This window comes from Ornithodoros turicata, chromosome 10, assembly GCF_037126465.1.
Source record: "Ornithodoros turicata isolate Travis chromosome 10, ASM3712646v1, whole genome shotgun sequence".
NCBI lineage: Eukaryota > Metazoa > Arthropoda > Arachnida > Ixodida > Argasidae > Ornithodoros > Ornithodoros turicata.
The window spans coordinates 1,750,890-1,773,836 of NC_088210.1; the positions used below are offsets into that span (position 1 = coordinate 1,750,890).

General features: G+C 43.1%; 1 protein-coding gene across 4 annotated transcripts in view; it reads right to left on the bottom strand.

Annotated features, from left to right (window-relative positions):
• LOC135371150 (uncharacterized) overlaps positions 1-22,947 on the bottom strand; it is a 279,646-nt gene that overhangs the window by 183,894 nt on the left and 72,805 nt on the right. For all 4 annotated transcript variants that reach the window (XM_064605190.1, XM_064605192.1, XM_064605189.1 and 1 more), the window contains one exon: positions 2,746-2,885. In XM_064605190.1, the coding sequence (XP_064461260.1) occupies positions 2,746-2,885 (140 nt within the window). The remainder of the gene's footprint in view (positions 1-2,745; positions 2,886-22,947) is intronic.

A 22,947-nucleotide genomic window follows, 5' to 3' on the forward strand; every position in this document is an offset into this window, starting at 1 on the left:
TTCCTTCATCTCTTGATATTTCTTCATCACCATGTACTGCATTTAGGGGCCATATCTTTTCTCATTTTTCGAACTTTCTTTTCTTTGATTTTCCCTGACAATTTCCCTTTTGTTGCTGTGCAATTGTATGTGTTGTTCGCGTTATGATGGGCGTGTGCTCTTTTCTTATTTTCAATTCAGTTCATGTACATATTTTCATGACCAGTTTGCTTTTGTGTCTTGTTGTTGGTGGATATCATCTGCATTTGCATATTATATTATTGTATTTATATGTATGGGTGGTGCCATCTCAACTCAGGCAAGCTGGTCCGGACACCGTCAGTGATTTTTACTGCAAAATATATGTTGTAGCCTGACTCACGTTGAGAACGGAACAGCAAGTATTTTTCTCTAGTTTCCGTAGTTCCCGAAAAAGAAAAAGAAAAACCCGAAATAATATGAGAGGTCCGACGCGCTTTCATGCATAACGATTTTGGTGTTCAATATATTTCCAACGAACGCGTTCACCGCTTTGAATTTTTTTCCTCGTCCTGCCAGCTACGTTGACTTCAAGCGCTTGTGTTTAGTTTCTTAGGGGATTTCGTCATTATGCAGCAAAAAATACGCAAAGTTGGTGGCGACGACGAAAGTCGCTCATATTCTTGCGGCTATTACGGCACTTGTGTACACGCCAGTGAAACGAGAAAAGTATCGCCGTGTAGCAGAGATTGAGCTCAATAATTCGGTATCAAATTTAGGAGTCTAGGCACATTCGTCTGCATACAATATTTGCAGATAAATACAGAGAAAATCGAAGGTTTTTCCTTGCACAATAAAAGTTAGAGCGTGCCAAAGTCTCAGTGTCCGACTGTAGTGCTCGTAATGACCATGCAAGCGCTGGTAGAGGTTAACTGGTCGATATTCACGTTTTTCTTATGACGGCCGCCCGTGCTGTTCGTGCTGATATTTGAGAACCCAAAGAGTCGAATATTTTCCCCAAGACGTCGAAAGCAGCACGACGGCTTCACAAGGACACTATATAGGGTGCCCCAGCTAAATGTGACCATATATTTTTAAATATATCTATCACTTTTTCCGAGATGAAATCAACTGCAATATAGCATATGCTGAAGGGCACTCCCCAGGAGGGCATTGGCGGACTTCGAAGCCAATGTCATAATTAACTTTCAATAATAAACTTTTTAATTATAAAAGCTACAGAGTTGTTCCAATGAGAACATCTGATCTTTTCGGCCACTAGTTACCAAAGCCGTTTGTAGAACAAAAATCCGTTCGATAGATTTTTCGCAAAAAAAAATCCTGAAGGAACCCCATTAGCAACGAAAGAAGATGCTCATCATAAAGTCAGCCGGCACGGCGTCCCCTTGTGTTCCGTGTTTCGGTGATGTCAACAAGCAGAACAGTTTCTCGAAGTGTTCGCTGGTTTATTCATGCGTCGATGTGATTCAACGTGTCTTGTGCTGTTCCTGGACACTACTACTACCCACGAACAGTCTATCAACTCCCGAACTGGAATGCTTCGTGAGTTGGAGCGGTCGGAGAGTGAAGAACACGCTCGTCGTCGTCGGATTTCAAGGGCTGCGTTCGTTTTGCTTCAAGTTCGAACTTAGTAACAGTGCGTCAACAACTCAGTGCACTTTGTATTCACAGTGCACCCATGTATCAGATCTTCGAGTCAGTGCTCCGAGTCAGTGCTTTGTGTCAAATAAATATTTCTTTTAAAGAAGCTTCAGTTATTTTGAATACCGGGTAACGGCGGTAGGCGTAAAATCCGATGGTAGCCAGAACCGGCCGAAAGGTAAGTCAAAGTTAAGGCTCCTGATTGGCCGACTGGCATTGCGTAATTTCTACAACGTTGCACTCTCATTGGTCGTGTGCCCGGTGTTGTGTGAATTATCTCAAACTATTGGCTCTATAGGGAGCTACTGGAGCCTGACAGAACATCCGGAGAGGATGCAAGCGCCATGTGCAGCAGCGGTCACGTTCAGAGACAGGATGGTATGCAACGCTTCGGCGACTTCGGAGCCGAAGGGACCAGCCGAGGATAAGGTCACATGCAGTGCCTCCGTCCCAGGGTAAGCTGACTCTACCTGCAGTGCCGCAGTCAGAGCCCATTGTAACGACATAGCTCCTGACACTCCCCTGCACGAGACTAATTTTAGTGCGGGCTTGCATATCGAGTTTTACCGCTATGAAGGCATTGTTTATAAAGAATATCTTGTATGATGGCCAACGATAACCTGCTCGGTCTATCAAGAATATTTCAAGCAACCATAAACGACTGGTGCTGAGTATCCTGACACGGGAGCGGGATATACTTCTTCTGGCAGGAAAAGTCAGCCAGAAAAGACGACTTGCTGTTCCTTAGTGGGTAGTCAAGTTTCAAGAGCAGTGAATGTAAGTCCCTGAATCCTTATCAGGTCGCCAATCTTCTGGCGTCCTATGCAGGATGTCCTGCGTTCGAGGGAAGAGCGCTATCCCGCAGAGCCGTTCGAACGGGGTGAGGGGGATGGCACGAGCTCAAAGATTGGTTTGACGGTGTCAAGCAGGAGTGAAGTTTACGACCTCGGCAGTGCAGATGAACGTATTGTCTCTTTGATTGCAGAGCTTCTCGCGGCGGTGAAGTTGGAGGGGGGGGGGGCACGCTTGTCCTGCCCAAACTCTCCTTGGAGCGGCCCTGCCGCTCAGGTAGACGGCTTGGTAAATCAAGTTAACCTAACCAAAAGTAAAAACCCAAATACCTACGGCTATGATTTTCTGTGATAGGTTGTAAAGCTCTTGCGGTGTGTCCTCTTCGACGTATGGGTCATACACAAAATATAGCTGAAGAGGCCTCCAGTTGTGCATCTCGGTGTCCCATTCCTCTCGCACAGGCACCACTGCATCTGAAAGATTATGTTTTCTGTAAGCACATGGTGGTTTCTTTTTCTAGCTTTGTACTGAACGCATTGTTAATTTCAAAACACGTTTCTTTGTGTAATTTGGGCATAATCAGGGCGCAATCGTGTCAAAGTTCCTCAATTACGCCATTTGTGGAAACAATGTCTTTCATCTGGGGTGTAAAATAGGTGTTAGAGCAAAATAACTCCCCTTTCCAGCATATTTAGAACCATCTGGCGTAAAAATGGTGTTTGCAGTAGACGGAAAGTCCAGTTCACATGGTGGCTGCCCCTTGCCTTCTTCAGTAATGCAAAAACAGGGTGGGAATTAAGTCACGCATATACATGACAGCAAGAGGTTTGTTTACTGCTCACTGTTTCATGCAGTACCTCATTTAAAGACACAAATGAAGAATCGAGACGATTTAAACAGTGCCTGACTTGCATTTGTAAGGCACATGTTGCCTTTCTTGTGCACTTTTGAGTAGGCCTAAGAGCTACACAGAGAACACATAGGATAGGTTGGAACACATAGGAAAGTAAAATGCATACAAATCATCAATATATTTATACCGTTATTATTATATTTATATTATATATTATTATAGTATTATATATATATTATTATATATTATTATATTATATTTTCCGTTAATCGAAACAAACAAACTGATGTTATATTTCTAGACCTTGAAAAAGCTTTCGACAAGGTGTCACATTCTAAACTTCTACTCAAGGTCAAGGCCATCTTTAAAAACGACAAGCTATGTGGTTGTTTGCAGTCTTATCTATCTGATCGTTTCCAGTTTGTTAGTTTTGAAAACAGCCCTTCAGCTATGACGTCGGTCACTTCTGGGGTCCCTCAGGGTTCAGTTTTGGGCCCATTACTATTCATAACTTTTATTAACGACATTGCTGAAGGCATTAGTGCCAACATCAAGTTGTTTGCGGACGACTGTGTGTTATACCGTGAAATATCTTCAGGAGACGACCATGAAGCTCTGCAGTCATCATTAAATAAAATTTTGAGCTGGTGTGACCTATGGCAAATGAGCATTAATAGGAGCAAAAGCGTAGTTATGAGCGCGACTACAAAACGGTCTCGGTTGATACATGACTATACTATAAACGGTGCCGTAATGAATCGAGTATCAAATTATAAATATCTAGGTATAACATTTACCGACAGCTTGAACTGGAATAGTCATATAACAGAGACTGTTCGGAAGGCCGGTACCCGCCTCAATTATTTACGTAGGACCTTAAACGACGAAGATTCTCACACGCGGCTAATTGCGTACAAAGCACTAGTACGATCAGTTATGGACTACGCTTCGGTGGTATGGTTCCCTGAGCAGCAGAACAAAATACATATGCTTGAAATGATCCAAAGAAGAGCTGTTAGATTTATTTATGGCAGATATTCGCGTTATGACTCCCCCTCGCAATTACTCCACCTCGCGGGACTGACACCATTGTATCAAAGGACTCGAATTCAGCGACTTAAGCTACTATGGCTCATAATAAATAACCATACCTGTATTAGGCCTTCTTTACATTTAACACAACTGGTAGTCACCGAACGAAACATAGCAAATCCATAAAACAATTATTTTCTAGGACTAACTGCCTTATGTACTCTTTCTTTCCGCTGTCCATTCAGACATGGAACGAACTGACGGAAGAAATGGTACGGTGTGACACCTTGTCGAGTTTTATGCTGGCGATCGCAAATTTATAGGTAGAGTGTGCTGCTACGTTTGTTGTAATCCTGTACGTTTGTTGTAATGTTTGTGGTAATCTTATGTGAAGGTTGTAAGCGTGTGTAGATGGTTTTTGTTACATGGTATATACATGTGTTCGAGGTTCATCTAAATTTTCTGTATATCCGCGGCTGCTACGGAGCAAGATGTTTCTCCGTGTGTATGTAATCCCACTCCTTTTTTGGCGTCTAAGACGCTAGAAGTATAAATAAATAAATAAATAAATACCCTGTTTTACCCTGTCATTGTATCCTTTTATAGATGGTTCTCTTGGCTCACAATCAGCTCCAGGAAGAGATATTTCTTTGCTGTTTTATTTATCGACTATAGTTATTCTAGTCAGCATTTGCATCATCTCCAAAATAATTCGTGTAACTACAAACGTCTGTGAATAATTCCTCAAAAGTAGAGGCGCCGTGGTAACTTCGTATTGCACCTCCTACTTGAAGCTGTGGTTTATGCAATCAGTGCAAGATTGCACTGCACGGAAGTGGAAGAGTCTCTTCCAGTTGCCATGGGATTAATCAATCTGTTAGTAAACGTCGAAGTTTGAGGACATCTGTAGCGTTTCTCCCTTTCAGGATTTCTCTTGAGGATTTTAAGGTATGTAGTCGATGTCTAATGCCCCAGTCACACGACAAATTGAATGACAGTCCCAGCGAATGACATTCGCACTGAACGGCATTTGTTTCGTGTCACACGGCAAGACCAAGTTGCAATGCATGCGAATGACTTCGGGGAACCCCTCCGTTTTTTTAGGCACACAGCACATGAAAGACAAGACCGAAACCGCATCCTGTCCTGTCCTAGTCTTGTCCTTCAGTGTTTCCTTGAATTAGTTCTATCGATTATCAGAAATGAGCAACGAACTGACTGACATTCTTACAGTATTCAATACAGCAAACAGCTCGCACTGCCCTATCGGGCCGATAGGCTGCGGACTGTCACGCTGCTAATGGTCTATGTAATGTGGTACATTGCGACTCGGAATATTCCAATATTGTTTTAGGTTTCACTTAAATATGATTCGTGATATGTGCCACCCATAAAACTGTCGGACTAGCGCTCAGAACTGAAGGTGGCACCCCGCCAACGTGTAAAGACGATTGAGCATCGCGCAACGCATGCAGCATATACGAGACATTCCTAGCGGACCACCATCGATGGAGTGTGCGAGCATTGCAGCCAGTGAAAACGCGACGCATCCTTCATGGCGCCTGTGGAAAGCTTCGCATTGTCACGTAGAAAAGGTGACGTGCCATTTGCTATTAGAATTAGCACCAATAAAACGATTGGGAGCTTCATAGATGGATGTCCCTGGCCGTATATACGCTGGATGTCGCGTATCAGCAGTTCAAAACAATTATCCGAGACCTGACGGAATCTCTTACGGAATAGACCACATGTTGCTCGAGAGAAAGAAAGGTGCGACCGTACTGCGAAGGTCCGACTTTCGATGAGCCTAAAGCCCAGACAGTACACTACCTTTCGCGGACGTCCGAAATAGATTCTAGCGTCCATGTCCTGAAATGGATGTCGGGTGCACATCTCTGGGAGATACATGGGTGGACGTCCCTAGCCCTACGTTCACAGCATGTACCGTAAGGGACGTTCGAAGAATTGTCGAAATAGGTCCCCTAACAGGATATTACATGGAGCATTATCCGAGGAGAGAGAGGAACATGGCAAGGTATGGCGCGGGGTGAATTCGACTTTCGATGAACCAACTCAATGCCTGAAACCAAAATCAGTAAGAAACAGAGATGTTACGCCATAGTGAGTTAATACGCCAATCATTTCTTCAGTCCAGTGTTACTAGTATACGCAATCGCATTAAACTCACCCTTTAGTTCGACTCGCAGGCAACCAGGACTCTCGAATTTGTGGAAGCTGGCCAAACTAAGCAATATATCGTATCTGTTTTCGCGTTGGAAAGGTATGTCACTGCCTTTCTAAGTGATCTTCATGGCTTTAAGGGATTGTATACGTGGGTCTTTATTTTTGCTTTGTTAAAACTTTGCGATCTTTGTCCGTAACGAAAATACGAGAAACAAACGAAGAGGAGCAATAGAGAAAGAAAGATGCAGTGGCCGAACCTCAAAATAAGATGACAGAAAAACAAAAAAACGCCTGCAGGCCTAGTGGGAATCCACCTACGGAACAGCTCAGTAAAACAGCATCAATAATTATGAGAAAATACAGGTCCCTTAGCACGTACGCAAGTATGTCCGGGAATCTCAGTGTAACTTCCTGTGAGGCCGAACGACCGATATTCGTGGCAAGGCCAAATCGTGGCCACTCGGTAGATGTGGGGGCGTCCGTTGGAAAAACGTCTGTCTCTCCCAGGGTGATCCAAATTTCCGGAAAAAGATATCCCAAGGAACACCACAGGAAGTTTTGCTCGTTTGGGAGGATGTCTCAAACGAAAAGCGGTAAGAAACGCAGACGTTGTGTTAAGTCTCGAGTTAATGCTCCAAGCAATTCCTCACTTTCGTGTTGCTTGTGTGAGAAACGGAAATAAATTATGGCACCTCACACTTCTATTTGACTAAGGCAGCAAACAGGATTCTCGTTTTCGCCAAAGGTCGGAAGACAACCTATATACAGTATGTATGCTCTCTGTATTAGGAAGGTCCGCTTCAAGTCCGCGAAGGCGGTTGAGGTAGGCAGAGTGTTCGTCATATATTGGAGAAGGGTCCATTCATACAGCTGTCCGCCCCCGGGTGGGTGTGGTTGATTGCGCGGCCATTAAAATGATCGTCGGGAGAGTATCCTTTGCGGTGCTGTTCTCGGGAAGACTTTTTTTTCCCCTAAAAATGGACACTGCTTTTCCAAGAGAGCTCTTTGGACTTCGATTCTGGACAGCTTTTTTCTTTTTTCTTTTTTTCTGTTTGGTTCTCGAAACGCCACGCGTATTGTCTATTATGAAAAGTCCAGGAAACAAAAACAAAAAGAGCTGAAGCAAGAGGAAATAAAATTTGTGGTGACAGACTGCGGAAAGGGAGAAAGAAAACGATGCTAATTTTTACTAAAATATGCGTTTTGCATTTTGGAGTTCCCATCAAGCAATTAGACCTTTAGATCATAATGGTCCCATGAAACCGATAAACCGTAAATCCTATACGAAATCTCTGAAATCATTACCTCATGGTTCCATTAAGATTGGTTCCGATGGATTTTTCAAACGGGCTGTATCGTCATGTGTAACATAATTTCTTACATTACAAGAAACAGTAACCAATGTTACTACACCTCAAAAAATTGCATTGACAAGGAAAATACCAGGGTGACTTCAATGGGAAATTCATTGTTGCAACGCATTGGATCAAAGCGAAACAAGACTGACCTCCAGTGAGTTCGTATGGATATTATTCAATGTGGAATCGGACCCCAATGAGTGTTACATAGAGTTTTCATTGAAACCAATTAGAATAACAGTTGTGTCCTTTATAGTATTTGTTTGAAACCATCTCTTGGGAATTGGAATTTCGGCGGACTCTTCATGATATTTGTCCGCATGATATTCTATTGAATTCAATTAGATTTTCGATTAATTTGCAATGGGACCATTTCTAGCACGGAAGGCGACATTTTTTTACTTGGAGGAATGAAGAAAATACAGAAGGCAAACACTAACACGACGAAGCTCAATTACCTCCCTTTCAGTTTCTGATGAAAGGTGAAAGATGAAAGGCGAAAGTTCTTAGGCAATTTGAGGCCTTATTTGTATTTGTCCCTTCTATGTTGTTCCAGCCTCAGAACTACAGTTCTCTCATTTCAGTTTCTGCTACTTTAGAACTTACACTCTTATGAAATCCATTCATTTTACAGGCATTTGCACATATTCATAGCCGACCAAAACAGGCTTCAGTTTCCCCTGGTAAAAGTAACGACGTCCATGTCAACACTGTCTGAAACTCATATGCTTTCAGTTGCTCTCGCCTTTTATAGCTATGACCATAGCTCGCTTTTTCTCTTTTTTTTTTAGGCATTCAACCCAACATTTTCCGAGGCCATCAACCAGCACACATTCTTTCACGAGACATGGTGTTTTCAATTTTCCGAAAATTAATCTCTTGCTGTGTTATTTTGGTTCTCACTGGGACTGAATTGGTTATGGTTTCCGAATTTCTGGCAATGCAGCTGCGACAAAGACGCCGGCATGTGATGATACCAGACTCCCAAACTGAAACCAAGCTCCCAAATATAGAAGTGTGGCTTTATCCACAGTCTCAAAAGCCTGTAGGATGTTGAGGTGTCTATTACATTAGAACGGGGAGGTATCCAGCAACAAGAAAGTTCATGAAAGGAAAAGTCGTCAGATATGTGAGAGAGAGATATGGGTTTAATGGTACAAACACAACAAAGCCCATAGAGCGCCAAAACTACGGTGAGTATGTGAGAGATGATTATGGGAGAGATGGGATGTGCAACACACTGTTTACGACTAGGATGTTGTCAAATGTATCCGAGTCGTAGTTTACCATGTTACAAATTTAACTCTACGTTGACATGTCTACCAACGTAATGATTGCAATCATAATAATATAGTTGTTAGATAGATCTCCGTTAAAAGACTGACTAGTAATAATATATTGCCTTTGCGTAATCCGTAAGTTTCATTCTGCCATGAAATGTTCTAGCCACCGGAAAACTGCCTTTACGGAATTGCCATGACAGTCACTGTCGTCGCAGGTTTTCAGAATGTACCTCCTGCACTTGAAAAAACATTTCGTGAAAATAACGTGAAAATGCATGGCGGCTGTATTAATTGTGAGCACCGTGAAAAAGACAGGAAAGTGTTTTCCAGATATACAACACAAACTCGTGAAATTCACATGTCGCTGTATTCCTACATAACGTGTTCACCTCTTCTACAAAATGAGACCATGCTCTTGCGGTTTAGTGGTTCACCATTATTATGATGGGATACTGTATTATAGAAACACGCACCAGCCTGTAAAATTAATGTCTATCGTATGGAATCGTGTTCGGCCTGTATCATTATCAGACACCCACACCACGTGTTCTGTATTCATAAAGCAATATATTCGCTGAAGTGTACAGTCCAGTAGCTTTCTGCAGGACGGCAGCTTCCAACGGCTCCTGAAATCGGAACAAAACAAGAAATTAGGAACATTGAGTGTAGCCATAAGAAGAGACAAGACATATTTATGTATAAACTGAAGAGGTCAACACACAGTTTGAATCAGTGCACACTTGAAAAAGCACAATGCTCGTACGTAGACAAAGTATGTGAAAGTACAGAAGTATGTCTGTTGTGCCTACCTTGTTGAATTCAGCTTATCCTGTCGAACACATGTGGAAGATGATGCAAGGAGCAATATCAAGAATCACGAACAGGGACTCAAAAGCACAATGGTAAATGGTTAAAGTAGCACAGAAGTCATTTGTAACACCCTGTTTTCTTCCTATAACACTATTAAGTAGGCGAATGAGATGTACCATGTGAAGTATAATTTGGACGAGTCATAATTAGCGCACTAATTGAATTTATAGTATGCCGCAAAAAGCGGGCGTGCACAATAGTGGTGGAGAGCAGTACCAGCCTGCGATCGCGATGACCCTACTGGGTCCACGTTCGCTGATTGGTTCAGAGAAATGTCTGTTACTTAGCTGTAGTCCGCTACTCGGCTGTTCGGGGTTCTGAAAAAGCCTTTCTCCTGGCTCGGTAATGATTCGGCCGCTCCCTCTATCCTCGATTCTTCGGGGGCAAAACTGGTTTACCTCGGCAAATGGACAAGGCGCTTACCCCCATTGACCAGCGAACCCGAACGAGTTCTCCTTATAACGTCATTGGTGACGTGGCATCGTACCTCCTCATCCTCGTTATACCTGGAGTGGCGAGTTAAGGCTGAACCATGTTTGAGAGTTTTTTTTTTTTTTTTTCTGGGAAACAAATTGCACACATGAAAGCCTTTCGCACTATTCGGTAAAATCACACGCACACTGTCATCAGACGTCTTAATCTGCAATTTTTTTGGATGGCCCTCTGTACTCCTTGAAGAGTATGAAATTTTGGTAAATGTGGACCAAGTAGAAATAATCAGAACCAAATTGCAGACTAAGAAAGGGCTAAAGGGATATCCCGTACAGAAATTCCGGATCAAGCTTGATCAACCCCGATCTGGTTTTAATCAGGCCGAATCAAGAGGAATCTGGGGTCGTTCAGGTCTCTCCCAGTTGATTCCGGGCAGGATCTGCCTTTATCCTGCCTGAATAACACCGGAATGTCCCGGATTCCGGAACACCCAGGTTTTGATCAGGCCAGTACAAGCTAGTAAGGTTCAGCTCGCGAACCTGTCATTGGTCGATGTGCGTCGTGTTAACACCAGGCCTACCGGGCCCGGGTTATGGACCGGGTTGGGCACGTTTGCTTTTTTTTTTTTTTTATCGTGTGGTACCCATGGAAGGAGTTCTGTACAGAGAGACCGAAACTTTTCTACTGTTGGGTCTATAATATTTTCATAGGCCGCCTATATTGGTTTCTGTGGTTATTACAAAACACCAGGGAATTAACTGCATTTAACCGTTCGGTTAAGTTTTCGGGTTCGCTGATTTCGCCGAAGAAAAAAAAGAAAGAAAAACTTGAAATACATTTACACAGACTTTTGCCTCAAAATGAGGTTGTTTGAATTCGTGTCATGCATTAACTAAGCTAACTTTGTTAATTGAAGTCGCGAGGTAGTCAAGGAAAGGTCGCATTTTTCTGCATGAATCTGGAATCCTGTCGCCATAGCACACTATTCCAGTCAAAATCAATGGGTTTTCACAGGATTTGTACAGAAATTTGACAGCTGAGGATACGTCGTTTTGGGAAGCCTTTTGGAAGCGTTTTGGGAAGTATGGTGGCTGAATTTTGCATTTGCAAAACGTTTTATTCCGATCAAGGCTCTTGTCGCCGTCATCAGTGGCTGGTGGCTGAGGACAGACACTCTGACAAGGGTATACGTGCGTCTGCAGCGTGCTTTCTTTTGTTTTCGCACAGGAGGAAGGTTATTTGAGCAGAGACAACAGTTTGGCAAACGTAAATACCTGCGATCGCGCTTCATCCAATGACGAATTTGCGACTGTGAAATTTCTGTAGAAACCTTGTGAAAAACCCCGCGATTTTGAGTGCATTTGTGTGCTAGTGCGATACGCTTCCAGATTAGTGCCGAAAATGTGTCCTTTGCTGCGCTAGTTTACGACTTCAATTAAGGAAATTAGCCTAATTAATGTGTGACGGGAATGCAAACGGCCCACATCAGTGGCCAAAGTTTGTATGAGTGCATTCCAAGTAGCTGCATTGTGCCTGATATGTCGAAAATAAGGGGCACGAAATTAAACAACCTTTATGTTGTACTCGCTCTCACTTTTCTCGAAGCTGCATATATTTCATATATATTTTGGAATTTGTACGCCGTACTGTTTCTGCACTCTACCCCTTTCTTGTATTTCCGGCAGCGCGTGTGGTAGCTTGCCACAGGAACCTTTTGTTAATTCATATATATTTGCTAATCAATTGATATTCACGCACTGCTACGTTTGAGTATTTTCGGTGATTTTGCCGCATTCGCCTGTGAGTTATGTAAATGCCTCCGTGACGATCAGACTCCGGAAACATTCCTACATTCCTCGGGTTAGCCATAATAATAATAATAATAATAATAATAATAATAATAATAATAATAATAATAATAATAATAATAATAATAATAATAATAATAATAATAATAATAATAATAATAATAATAATAATAATAATAATAATAATAATAATAATAATAATAATAATAATAATAATAATAATAATAATAATAATAATAATAATAATAATAATAATAATAATAATAATAATAATAATAATAATAATAATAATAATAATAATAATAATAATAATAATAATAATAATAATAATAATAATAATAATAATAATAATAATAATAATAATAACTTTATTAATGTGCCCAAGAACAGCCGAAGCCTTGGTGTTGGCGCACGCAGACAATGTAGTAATTACAAATATATACACACACATATATATACATACATATACAGATTAGGCGAAACATAACATAACATATTCAGGAAGAGGAGCGCAACGGGAAGACATTCACAGTGATACATATAATACAGACATGGAGATATACAGTACATAGTACTAAAAGGGGAAAAAACTGTACAACTTCATGTGTTAGTGAGTGAACGCAAGAGGAGAGTTTTAAAAACGTTTGAATGGGAGGTAAAGATATCAACAGAGGGGTGAATTACGTTTGTCATTTGTTGAATACGTACGATCGGATTTGCAGGCATATGATGGGATAAGTACAATATATTCGTGTGTCGGGTTACATTGACAGGTACGGCGATATGAAGCTGATGTAATAGGGATGGTGTATCGAGAAAACTGTGTAAGATCTTATAACAGAGCATAATATCATGAAAACGGCGTCGCGTTGAAAGTGGTTGGAGGTTAAGAAATGACATTATCTCAGAATACACATACATTCTAAAGTGAGGGCTTTTTCTTAAGAATACGCTATGTACAATGTGTAGAAATTTCTTCTGGACAGATTCAATCCGTGACGAGTCAGTGCAGGAAAGAGAGTTCCACACTGGAGACGCGTATTCTAGTCGCGGTAAAATTAAGGAACGATACAGGTGAAGAAATACAGAGTGTGTGGAAAAGATTTTGCATGTATATGTGAGCAAGCCAAGAATTTTGAGAGCTGAAGACCGAACGTAAGAGACATGATCATGAAAACGCAGCTGGGAGTCGAAAACGACCCCCAAATCCTTCAGTACATCGACACGCTTGATGGCATCAGAACACATGTATGTATTGCATATTATGTTAGTTTTTCTTGAGTAAGTCACATGTTTCGTCTTCAATGGATTAATAGTCATCCCATTTTTAGAGCACCATTCAACCACAGAGGAAACATCAGTTTGTAGCTTATGAACGTCATTTGGGTCGTGGATAACTTTAAATATTTTCACGTCATCGGCGTACTGAAGAACATGAGAATGACGAATATGCCCAGCTAAGTCATTAATAAAGACATTGAAAAGAAGCGGCCCCAAAATTGAGCCTTGAGGAACACCTGAAGGAGGAAAGTAAGGAGAAGAAAAGGCACCGTGCACCTTTACGATACAGCATCTGCTACTCAGAAACGAAAGGAAGAAAGCAATGAGGGCGTTTCCGAGACCAGTCATATGAAGTTTGTGAAGTAAAATACTATGGTCCATCATGTCAAATGCTTTTGAAATGTCGAAATAAATTGAATCTACTTGTCCTCGTGCTGAGACGCAAGGAGCCACAACGGACATAAACGATACAAGATTGGTGACAGTGGATCTGCCTGGCATAAAACCATGTTGTTGTTCACATATCTGCGACTTGAGAAAAGAAAACGTGCGATCATAGATTACCTGCTCAAACACTTTTGAAAACGCGCACAGTAGACTGACAGGACGATAGTTTGACACATTTAAAGGATCGCCAGACTTGTGGACTGGTACGACAACCGAAGTTTTCCAACAGGTGGGGAACACAGAGTCACGTAGAGACAGGTTGAATACATGAAGGAGGACGGGTGCAAGGAGGTCACCGTAGGCCTTAACGAATACTGCAGGAATTTTGTCGGCCCCTGGGGTCAAAGTAGGTTTTAGCTTCCGAATAGCTGCGATGACCTCCTCGTGGGACACTGCTATACAAGGAAGGTGATAAGATGCGTTCGACACGGAGCTCGAATTCGCAATTGGCTGTGCATTACCGCGTTTATATATTGAAGAAAAATGTGTAGCGAAGAGCTGAGACATCGAGGTTGGGTTAGAAGATACCCCATCGTTAGTGTTTAAAGCGCAAAGACTGTTTTCGTTTTTGGAAAGACGCATGTGTTTCCAAAATTGTTTAGGATTACTCTTGAGATCCATTTCAATGGATTTGATGCGATTAGCATAGTCACGTGATTGTGCCTGCTTAAAGAGTGTCCGGTAGTGAGCAAATAGTATGTAGTGTGTTATGGAGTTATGCTTTTTGAATTGCCGGTGGTGGAATTTTTTCTTGTTTAGGTAAGACCTGGTCTCCTTCGAGAACCAAGTAGGGTATCTATGAACTTTACGTATGGTCCGAGTGGGGACAAACGAACTTATACCTGAATGAACAATATCCGTCAATAAAACAGCAGCACTGTTCGCATCAGTGGCATTGAATACGGGTTCAAAATTAGCAGCTGCGAGATGATGATATAGACCAACGTAATCACCTCGACGAAGATCGAAAATATCGGATGCTACATGATGATTACGGAAAGAAGTAGGCAGGGACATTGCAAAAGGGGGGTGATATTTGTCTGGCGGAATCAACGGGGAAGCAGGCCTAACAGACGTAAAGTTGGCCGAGCGGACGAAACAAAGATCAAGGAATTGTCCCCTATGGTTGGGGACAGTGTTAACTTGGGAGAGCGACATGAAATCGGCAAAGTCACGAAGACAGTTTACACCATTTAAACCGGAAGACGGTTGAGAAATGGCAGGGGAAAGTTGTTGAGCTTCGAAATGAGGTAAATTGAAATCACCTAACATCAAGATGTCACAGTGTCTGTCAAGTAATGGCTCCAGGGACAGCAGGTACTGGGAGAGTTCTGACGGATTAAACAATGGTGGGAAGTAGTGAACACCCACAATTAAGTTGGGGTCATTGAGGCGATGAATTTCTATCCATACCGACTCAGGGTATTTCTCCAAGTCGCGGCGACGTATAACTTTGAGGGCATTTGACACTGCAATTAGGCACCCACCGCCACGTGCAGTAGCTTTCCCAGGAACAACACGATCTGAACGGTACACACTATAACAATCGGGAAAATATGCGCTGTTCGGAATAGAGTCATTTAACCAGGTTTCAGAAAGACAAATGATGTTGTATTCGCACTCACACACAGCAGAGAAAAAGCTCGAACTCTTCGTACGCAAACCACGCACGTTTTGATAGAAGAGACTTGCCCACTCATTCTTGACTGCCATCCGTGGGAGCATGTTGATCGGAACCGTAGATCATGCTGCTGTGGAGCCGACCCCTAAACTGCTTGACTAAGCAGCCAGAGGGCCACACCGCAGGATCGTGAAGGAGGTCGAAAGCAGCGTCGTCAGTTGAGATGTGGAACGAGGCGTAGGTTTCGAAACGTGATTTTAACTTTGTGCACTTGATAGACGAGGAGTCAGTTTTCTGTGCGACGAATGCACTGATGTCGTCTACAGTTGTCGCAGGAAGGAGCTTGGTGACGAATAGTGCCTTGTTGGCGCGGCGCGGTTCCACGGCACGGAGGCCTTCGGAAATCGACGTGCCGAAGAAAGCTCTGGGCTGAAGTGCACGTACTTTGGGCATTTCAATCGGCGACATCTCACCGTTAGAAAGACTTGGTGAAGATGTGTTACCTACAGGTAGTTTAGCGGCCTGTGCCGCGAACGTGACTCCCGGCATTCGAGTCATATCCTTAGATGAGGCCGAAGTAGGGAGGGAGGCCGGTTGCGATGGCGCCACATTAGCATAAAAATTCGGAGTGACGGCTGCATCCCTACGAAGAGAAGCTTTACGCAGTTCAGCTCGCAGAGAGTTGATCTGGATCACCATAGCCGAAGAAGACTCGTGAAACTCCTTTTTGAGTTGGGCGTTCTCACGGCGGAGCGCGGCCACCTCGTCGGTCAGGAAGGAAATCCCCTGAAGGGCAGCTTGGAGTAGGGAAGCTAGGTCAAGGTCATCCGGTTGGGACAGGGAGAATCCCGGTCGGGAAGCCGGAGACGATGGCAGGTTGGGCTCGTTAGGCTTAGTGTTCACCGAAGGCGATGGCACAGAGTCACAGAGCGGGCATAAAAAACGACTTACGACATCCGGAATTTTCGCATCCTCGGAGGTGAGATGCATGCATTTAGCATGCACCCGTTTGTCGCACTTTGTGCACTTCAGGATAGACTGTTTACCGTAAAACGGCAGAGCGCAGATGACACATATGTCGGCACTGGGCGCCATCTTGAATAATAATAATAATAATAATAATAATAATAATAATAATAATAATAATAATAATAATAATAATAATAATAATAATAATAATAACTTTATTAATGTGCCCAAGAACAGCCGAAGCCTTGGTGTTGGCGCACGCAGACAATGTAGTAATTACAAATATATACACATATATATATATACATACATATACAGATTAGGCGAAACATAACATAACATATTCAGGAAGAGGAGCGCAACGGGAAGACATTCACAGTGATACATATAATACAGACATGGAGATATACAGTACATAGTACTAAAAGGGGAAAAAACTGTACAACTTCATGTGTTAGTGAGTGAACGCAAGAGGAGAGTTTTAAAAACGTTTGAATGGGAGGTAAAGATATCAACGGAGGGGTGAATTACGTTTGTCATTTGTTGAATACGTACGATCGGATCTGCAGGCAGATGATGGGATAAGTACAATATATTCGTGTGTCGGGTTACATTGACAGGTACGGCGATATGAAGCTGATGTAATAGAGATGGTGTATCGAGAAAACTGTGTAAGATCTTATAACAGAGCATAATATCATGAAAACGGCGTCGCGTTGAGAGTGGTTGGAGGTTAAGAAATGACATTATCTCAGTATACACATACATTCTAAAGTGAGGGCTTTTTCTTAAGAATACGCTATGTACAATGTGTAGAAATTTCTTCTGGACAGATTCAATCCGTGACGAGTCAGTGCAGGAAAGAGAGTTCCACACTGAAGACGCGTATTCTAGTCGCGGTAAAATTAAGGAACGATACAGGTGAAGAAATACAGAGTGTGTGGAAAAGATTTTGCATGTATATGTGAGCAAGCCAAGAATTTTGAGAGCTGAAGACCGAACGTAAGAGACATGATCATGAAAACGCAGCTGGGAGTCGAAAACGACCCCCAAATCCTTCAGTACATCGACACGCTTGATGGCATCAGAACACATGTATGTATTGCATATTATGTTAGTTTTTCTTGAGTAAGTCACATGTTTCGTCTTCAATGGATTAATAGTCATCCCATTTTTAGAGCACCATTCAACCACAGAGGAAACGTCAGTTTGTAGCTTATGAACGTCATTTGGGTCGTGGATAACTTTAAATATTTTCACGTCATCGGCGTACTGAAGAACATGAGAATGACGAATATGCCCAGCTAAGTCATTAATAAAGACATTGAAAAGAAGCGGCCCCAAAATTGAGCCTTGAGGAACACCTGAAGGAGGAAAGTAAGGAGAAGAAAAGGCACCGTGCACCTTTACGATACAGCATCTGCTACTCAGAAACGAAAAGAAGAAAGCAATGAGGGCGTTTCCGAGACCAGTCATATGAAGTTTGTGAAGTAAAATACTATGGTCCATCATGTCAAATGCTTTTGAAATGTCGAAATAAATTGAATCTACTTGTCCTCGTGCTGAGACGCAAGGAGCCACAACGGACATAAACGATACAAGATTGGTGACAGTGGATCTGCCTGGCATAAAACCATGTTGTTGTTCACATATCTGCGACTTGAGAAAAGAAAACGTGCGATCATAGATTACCTGCTCAAACACTTTTGAAAACGCGCACAGTAGACTGACAGGACGATAGTTTGACACATTTAAAGGATCGCCAGACTTGTGGACTGGTACGACAACCGAAGTTTTCCAACAGGTGGGGAACACAGAGTCACGTAGAGACAGGTTGAATACATGAAGGAGGACGGGTGCAAGGAGGTCACCGTAGGCCTTAACGAATACTGCAGGAATTTTGTCGGCCCCTGGGGTCAAAGTAGGTTTTAGCTTCCGAATAGCTGCGATGACCTCCTCGTGGGACACTGCTATACAAGGAAGGTGATAAGATGCGTTCGACACGGAGCTCGAATTCGCAATTGGCTGTGCATTACCGCGTTTATATATTGAAGAAAAATGTGTAGCGAAGAGCTGAGACATCGAGGTTGGGTTAGAAGATACCCCATCGTTAGTGTTTAAAGCGCAAAGACTGTTTTCGTTTTTGGAAAGACGCATGTGTTTCCAAAATTGTTTAGGATTACTCTTGAGATCCATTTCAATGGATTTGATGCGATTAGCATAGTCACGTGATTGTGCCTGCTTAAAGAGTGTCCGGTAGTGAGCAAATAGTAGTAGTAGTAGTAGTAGTAGTAATAATAATAATAATAATAATAATAATAATAATAATAATAATAATAATAATAATAATAATAATAATAATAATAATAATAATAATAATAATAATAATAATAATAATAATAATAATAATAATAATAATAATAATAATAATAATAATAATAATAATAATAATAATAATAATAAAATAGCCTGTCACACCGTTATGTCGCATCGGACATCGACAATCCTAAGTCATATGAAATCGCATTTGGAGTCATTTACTCAAGAAGCACAGCTTTTCCAAAAAGAAACCTCAGTCACGCTGGCAGAACGTGAACAATACCGGACAGAAGGGCGACCATTGGCCAGCAAATTCGCTAGCGTCTATCCTCCGCAGTAACCTGGAAAACTTTCGTTTTTTTTTTTTTCATTTTCCGTTCTGCTACTGGCTCCACGTGAAGAGGATGTCAAAGTTCGGCGCGATTCACCATGGCATTTGCATACCTCCTGGTCAGACCTCGCAGGTTTGTTGGTTTCATTAGCTTTGGTATATTTTGTTGCGTCATCTGTTTAGCTCACTGTGCTTTGCTGAGGAAGCTGTTGTGCTATCAGACACATACTATCCGGAGCCGTAAACGAAAATTATCTCTCTTTTTTCTTTGAACAGCGTAGGCGCGATAATGCCAGCTACGTAACCCCACCAGGCCCGTCAGATGCTAGGAGAAATTAAGTTGATAGACCATGTTACGGGACTACTTGAGCAAGTCAGCGCATTAAGGAAAATGATGAAATCGAAAAATATAGAGGTGAGTATGCGCTGGGATTTTTCGTTTCTGCCCTCAACAAGTACTCTTATTTTATTTATTTCTACCGGTGTTTCTTCTGTACAAAACATATCCAGAGAACTAGAAAGTCTGCTAAGCAACGCCAGGAGACTGGTGCGGAAGCTGCATAACTTTGCCTGGGTGGAATCCAGACCTCCAGAATATGGCGCCCACCTAATCAGCAATGGCGGTCCGACACGCGTCATCCTCGGGTGGGTTCAACATGTCGACTGACAGACGACGACTCAAGTCCGCCGCAACGGAGGAAGAGGTACGTACATCTTATTTGTAACCGGATTTTCAATATATCGTGTGAGATTCAGGCATATTCATGTGCACATTCATTGTGGCACTGAAATTTTGGTCAAAACGTTTACATGCGTCCATGCAGGCAACTGTGCTCATCGCGGGTCAGGCTTATTAGTGCCACGTTGCGAGATTTCTGGCGTATGTCTGGCAAGGACTGCCACAGCTTGTCAAGCCGACGGGCACGCGGCTCTGTGAGCTTCGAGAGAATGGTGAATGAAGCTCTTTCCGACAAATGTAAATTAATTTACTACTGGTTTTTAATAAATGCATATCATATACTCACACATTTGTTACTTCTTTTCAACCGGCTTATCACACTCGGCGCGATAGCGCAACATGTTGGGCTTACGGCTCTGACCCTGAGGTCAGAGCCGTGAGGTCGTCCTAAACGGACTGAGATTATCCGATATCCGCAAGGATCTGTTCACGGAATGATCAGAAGGTCACGTTTTGATCAAAATCTATTCAGGTGACAATACAAGTCTCATCCGTGTTATGACACCTCTAATCCAGATGTGATCAAATTTTGAATGAACCTATGCCAAAATTTTATTGGAAACTGTTCAGTTTCTGATCAGTGATCTGAACCAAGTTTTAATCAAAGGTTAGTCAGGAGGCTGGATCAGGACCGGATTCCAATTTGAAAAACTAAAAACTAAAAACGGAAAAACTATCCTTAGTTGTTGACCAGTGCTTGAAACATATTCCACCACTCCTTCCGTCATATATCAAAGGTACGAATGATTTCCTTTCCAAAATAAACGCCATTCAGGATAAATTTGCTAATCACAGTAACATCTTCTTAGCCACCATGGATGTGGTTTCGCTATACACAAATATCCCCCATGACGAAAGCCTTTCAGCAGTTCGTTCTTTCTTGATACTCACCCCTCTGGAATTCTCCCAGTCTCTGCAATCATTCCTCTTTTAGAGTTAGTTCTTGCTTGCAATAACTTTGCCTTCAAGAGGACATATCACATAGGTGTCAACTCCAAAATGAACTTTTTTTCTGCGATAGATGGCGCCACACGCGCCCTTCTCATTCCTCCGACTTTGTAAGAAGTCCATCGCGTCTCTGATTGGAGGACACGATAAGCCCACGTGACAGGCGGAGACCTATGAGCTGGGTTGTGTTTCCTTTATTTTTAGATTTCCTCCTTTCCCCGATTTGCTTTTGCGCGGTGGATTTGGTTGTCTCGCGTTTGCTGTGTACGTTTTACTGGCATTTCTCGAACATGCCGTGTGACTGTCGCGTACCGCTGTTACCACCTCGCTTTCTCGTGGATGAAGATTGCTCTGATCGGTAGCAGCGGGCTAAAGCTTTTCACCCGATACGCAGAGACTGTCCGTGGAGGTGTCTATTCGTGATATAGTGATCGTAGTTTTCAGTTTTCGTGGTGTCACAGGATCACGTGTCCCTGAGAGTATCGGGGGACTCCAGTTGAGCTGAATAGCGATTTTTGTCAGAGGCAACACTATCCAGAAAGGACGCGGGGTTGTCGACGGTCATATGACACTGCAACATCCCGTTGCAAAACATCCCTGCTTTTCTTGCCAGTGACATTTACGCTGTTGAACCATGACGTTCGTTGCTGTCGATTGGTGTCGTGAAAGCGCTCCCTCAATCGGCTCGCATTATTTCATACTAGAACTCAAGGCCGGTGCGCTCGCACAGGACTGCTAGCAAATTTCGATAGGGTTTCGCACTCCCCTTTAGAGCATTGCGCGGGCCTTGTCGGGCCGGGCTTTACGTTTTTCGCACGTGCCCGTGCCAAGTTCGGATTCGACAACACATGGTGCGGCATGTACGCCAACAGACTTCATGAGACTCGACAGCTGAATGTTTTTGTCGGGTCTCGGTTCTTCTTCTACATAGGGGTTAGGAGATGTCAGCCAGATGGCTACGGCTTGCTACTCAAAATTCCACACACATGCACTCACACACGTTGGGGCCCACAGGCGTGGTGGGCGCGTTTGGACAGCAGAAGGAGCGTCCTTCAACAAAGCCAGAGAGGAGCAACCGCGTACACACGACACCGCTCTCTCCGTGAAGCAGAGTGAGACGCTGATCAAGAGGAAAGCCGAAGTGCGGAGTTTTCAGGCGTAGTGCAGGGTTCTGCACGACACGCTCTATCCTGCGGTGCGGATCCCGGTTTGGAGTTTCCCGCGGGTAGCGGGTCGGTTGCGGGTGATATTATTGACACCCGCGCGGGTAGCGAGACTGTTGCGGGCAGCGTTTTTGGCACAAGCACTGCTGGCGGGTCGGCCACGAACAAGCAACGGCTACAGCAACAACAACGAAGAGAAAAGATCATACCAAATAATAAGTAAACAAAGGCGCCGCAGCCTCTGCTGGTCGGGTCCGGTTGGGTGTGGATTTCATTTTCTGGTAGAGCGCGGGTGGCGGGTCTTGTCAGAGGATTTAGGGGTCGGGTATGGATTTCACCCTCAAATAATGGGTTGCACGTCATACGGTCCAAATGCCCATTTCGTCAAACTACCAAGTGTCCGTCTGGCTTACGCGGACATTTGGGAAAACAAAATGCGTGATAGCGCTTTTCTATAGAAACGGCTGTCTTGTCCCCCGTCCCGAGTTTCTTCAGCTATCAAACAAACCAAACAGTGCACGTATGCACAGGTCATGCGCATTTTGGCACTGTAGTCGCCTTTGAGAAGGGGTAGAGCACTGCATGGGCCGGATTTTCAGGCCCGTGCCCTGCCCATACACCAATATTTCCGTACTGAGGCCCTATCCAAACCCACCTCTGCTCTAAGTGTTCCCCAGGCTCGCAGCGGGCCCGATGGCCAGTCCCATTTGTCCATTCCAATTTTCTTTCTGTGTTCTCGGAAAGGATAGTTCCATAACATACCCGAAAATCGTGCCAAAATTTTGGCGGCGATTTTGAGTAAATGGCCGCCGGATTTGGCCAATTTCGTGATACAGTGTGCGTGCAGACGGCAGGTATCAATTTGGTACTTCCTTCACTGTATTATTGTTACTTTTT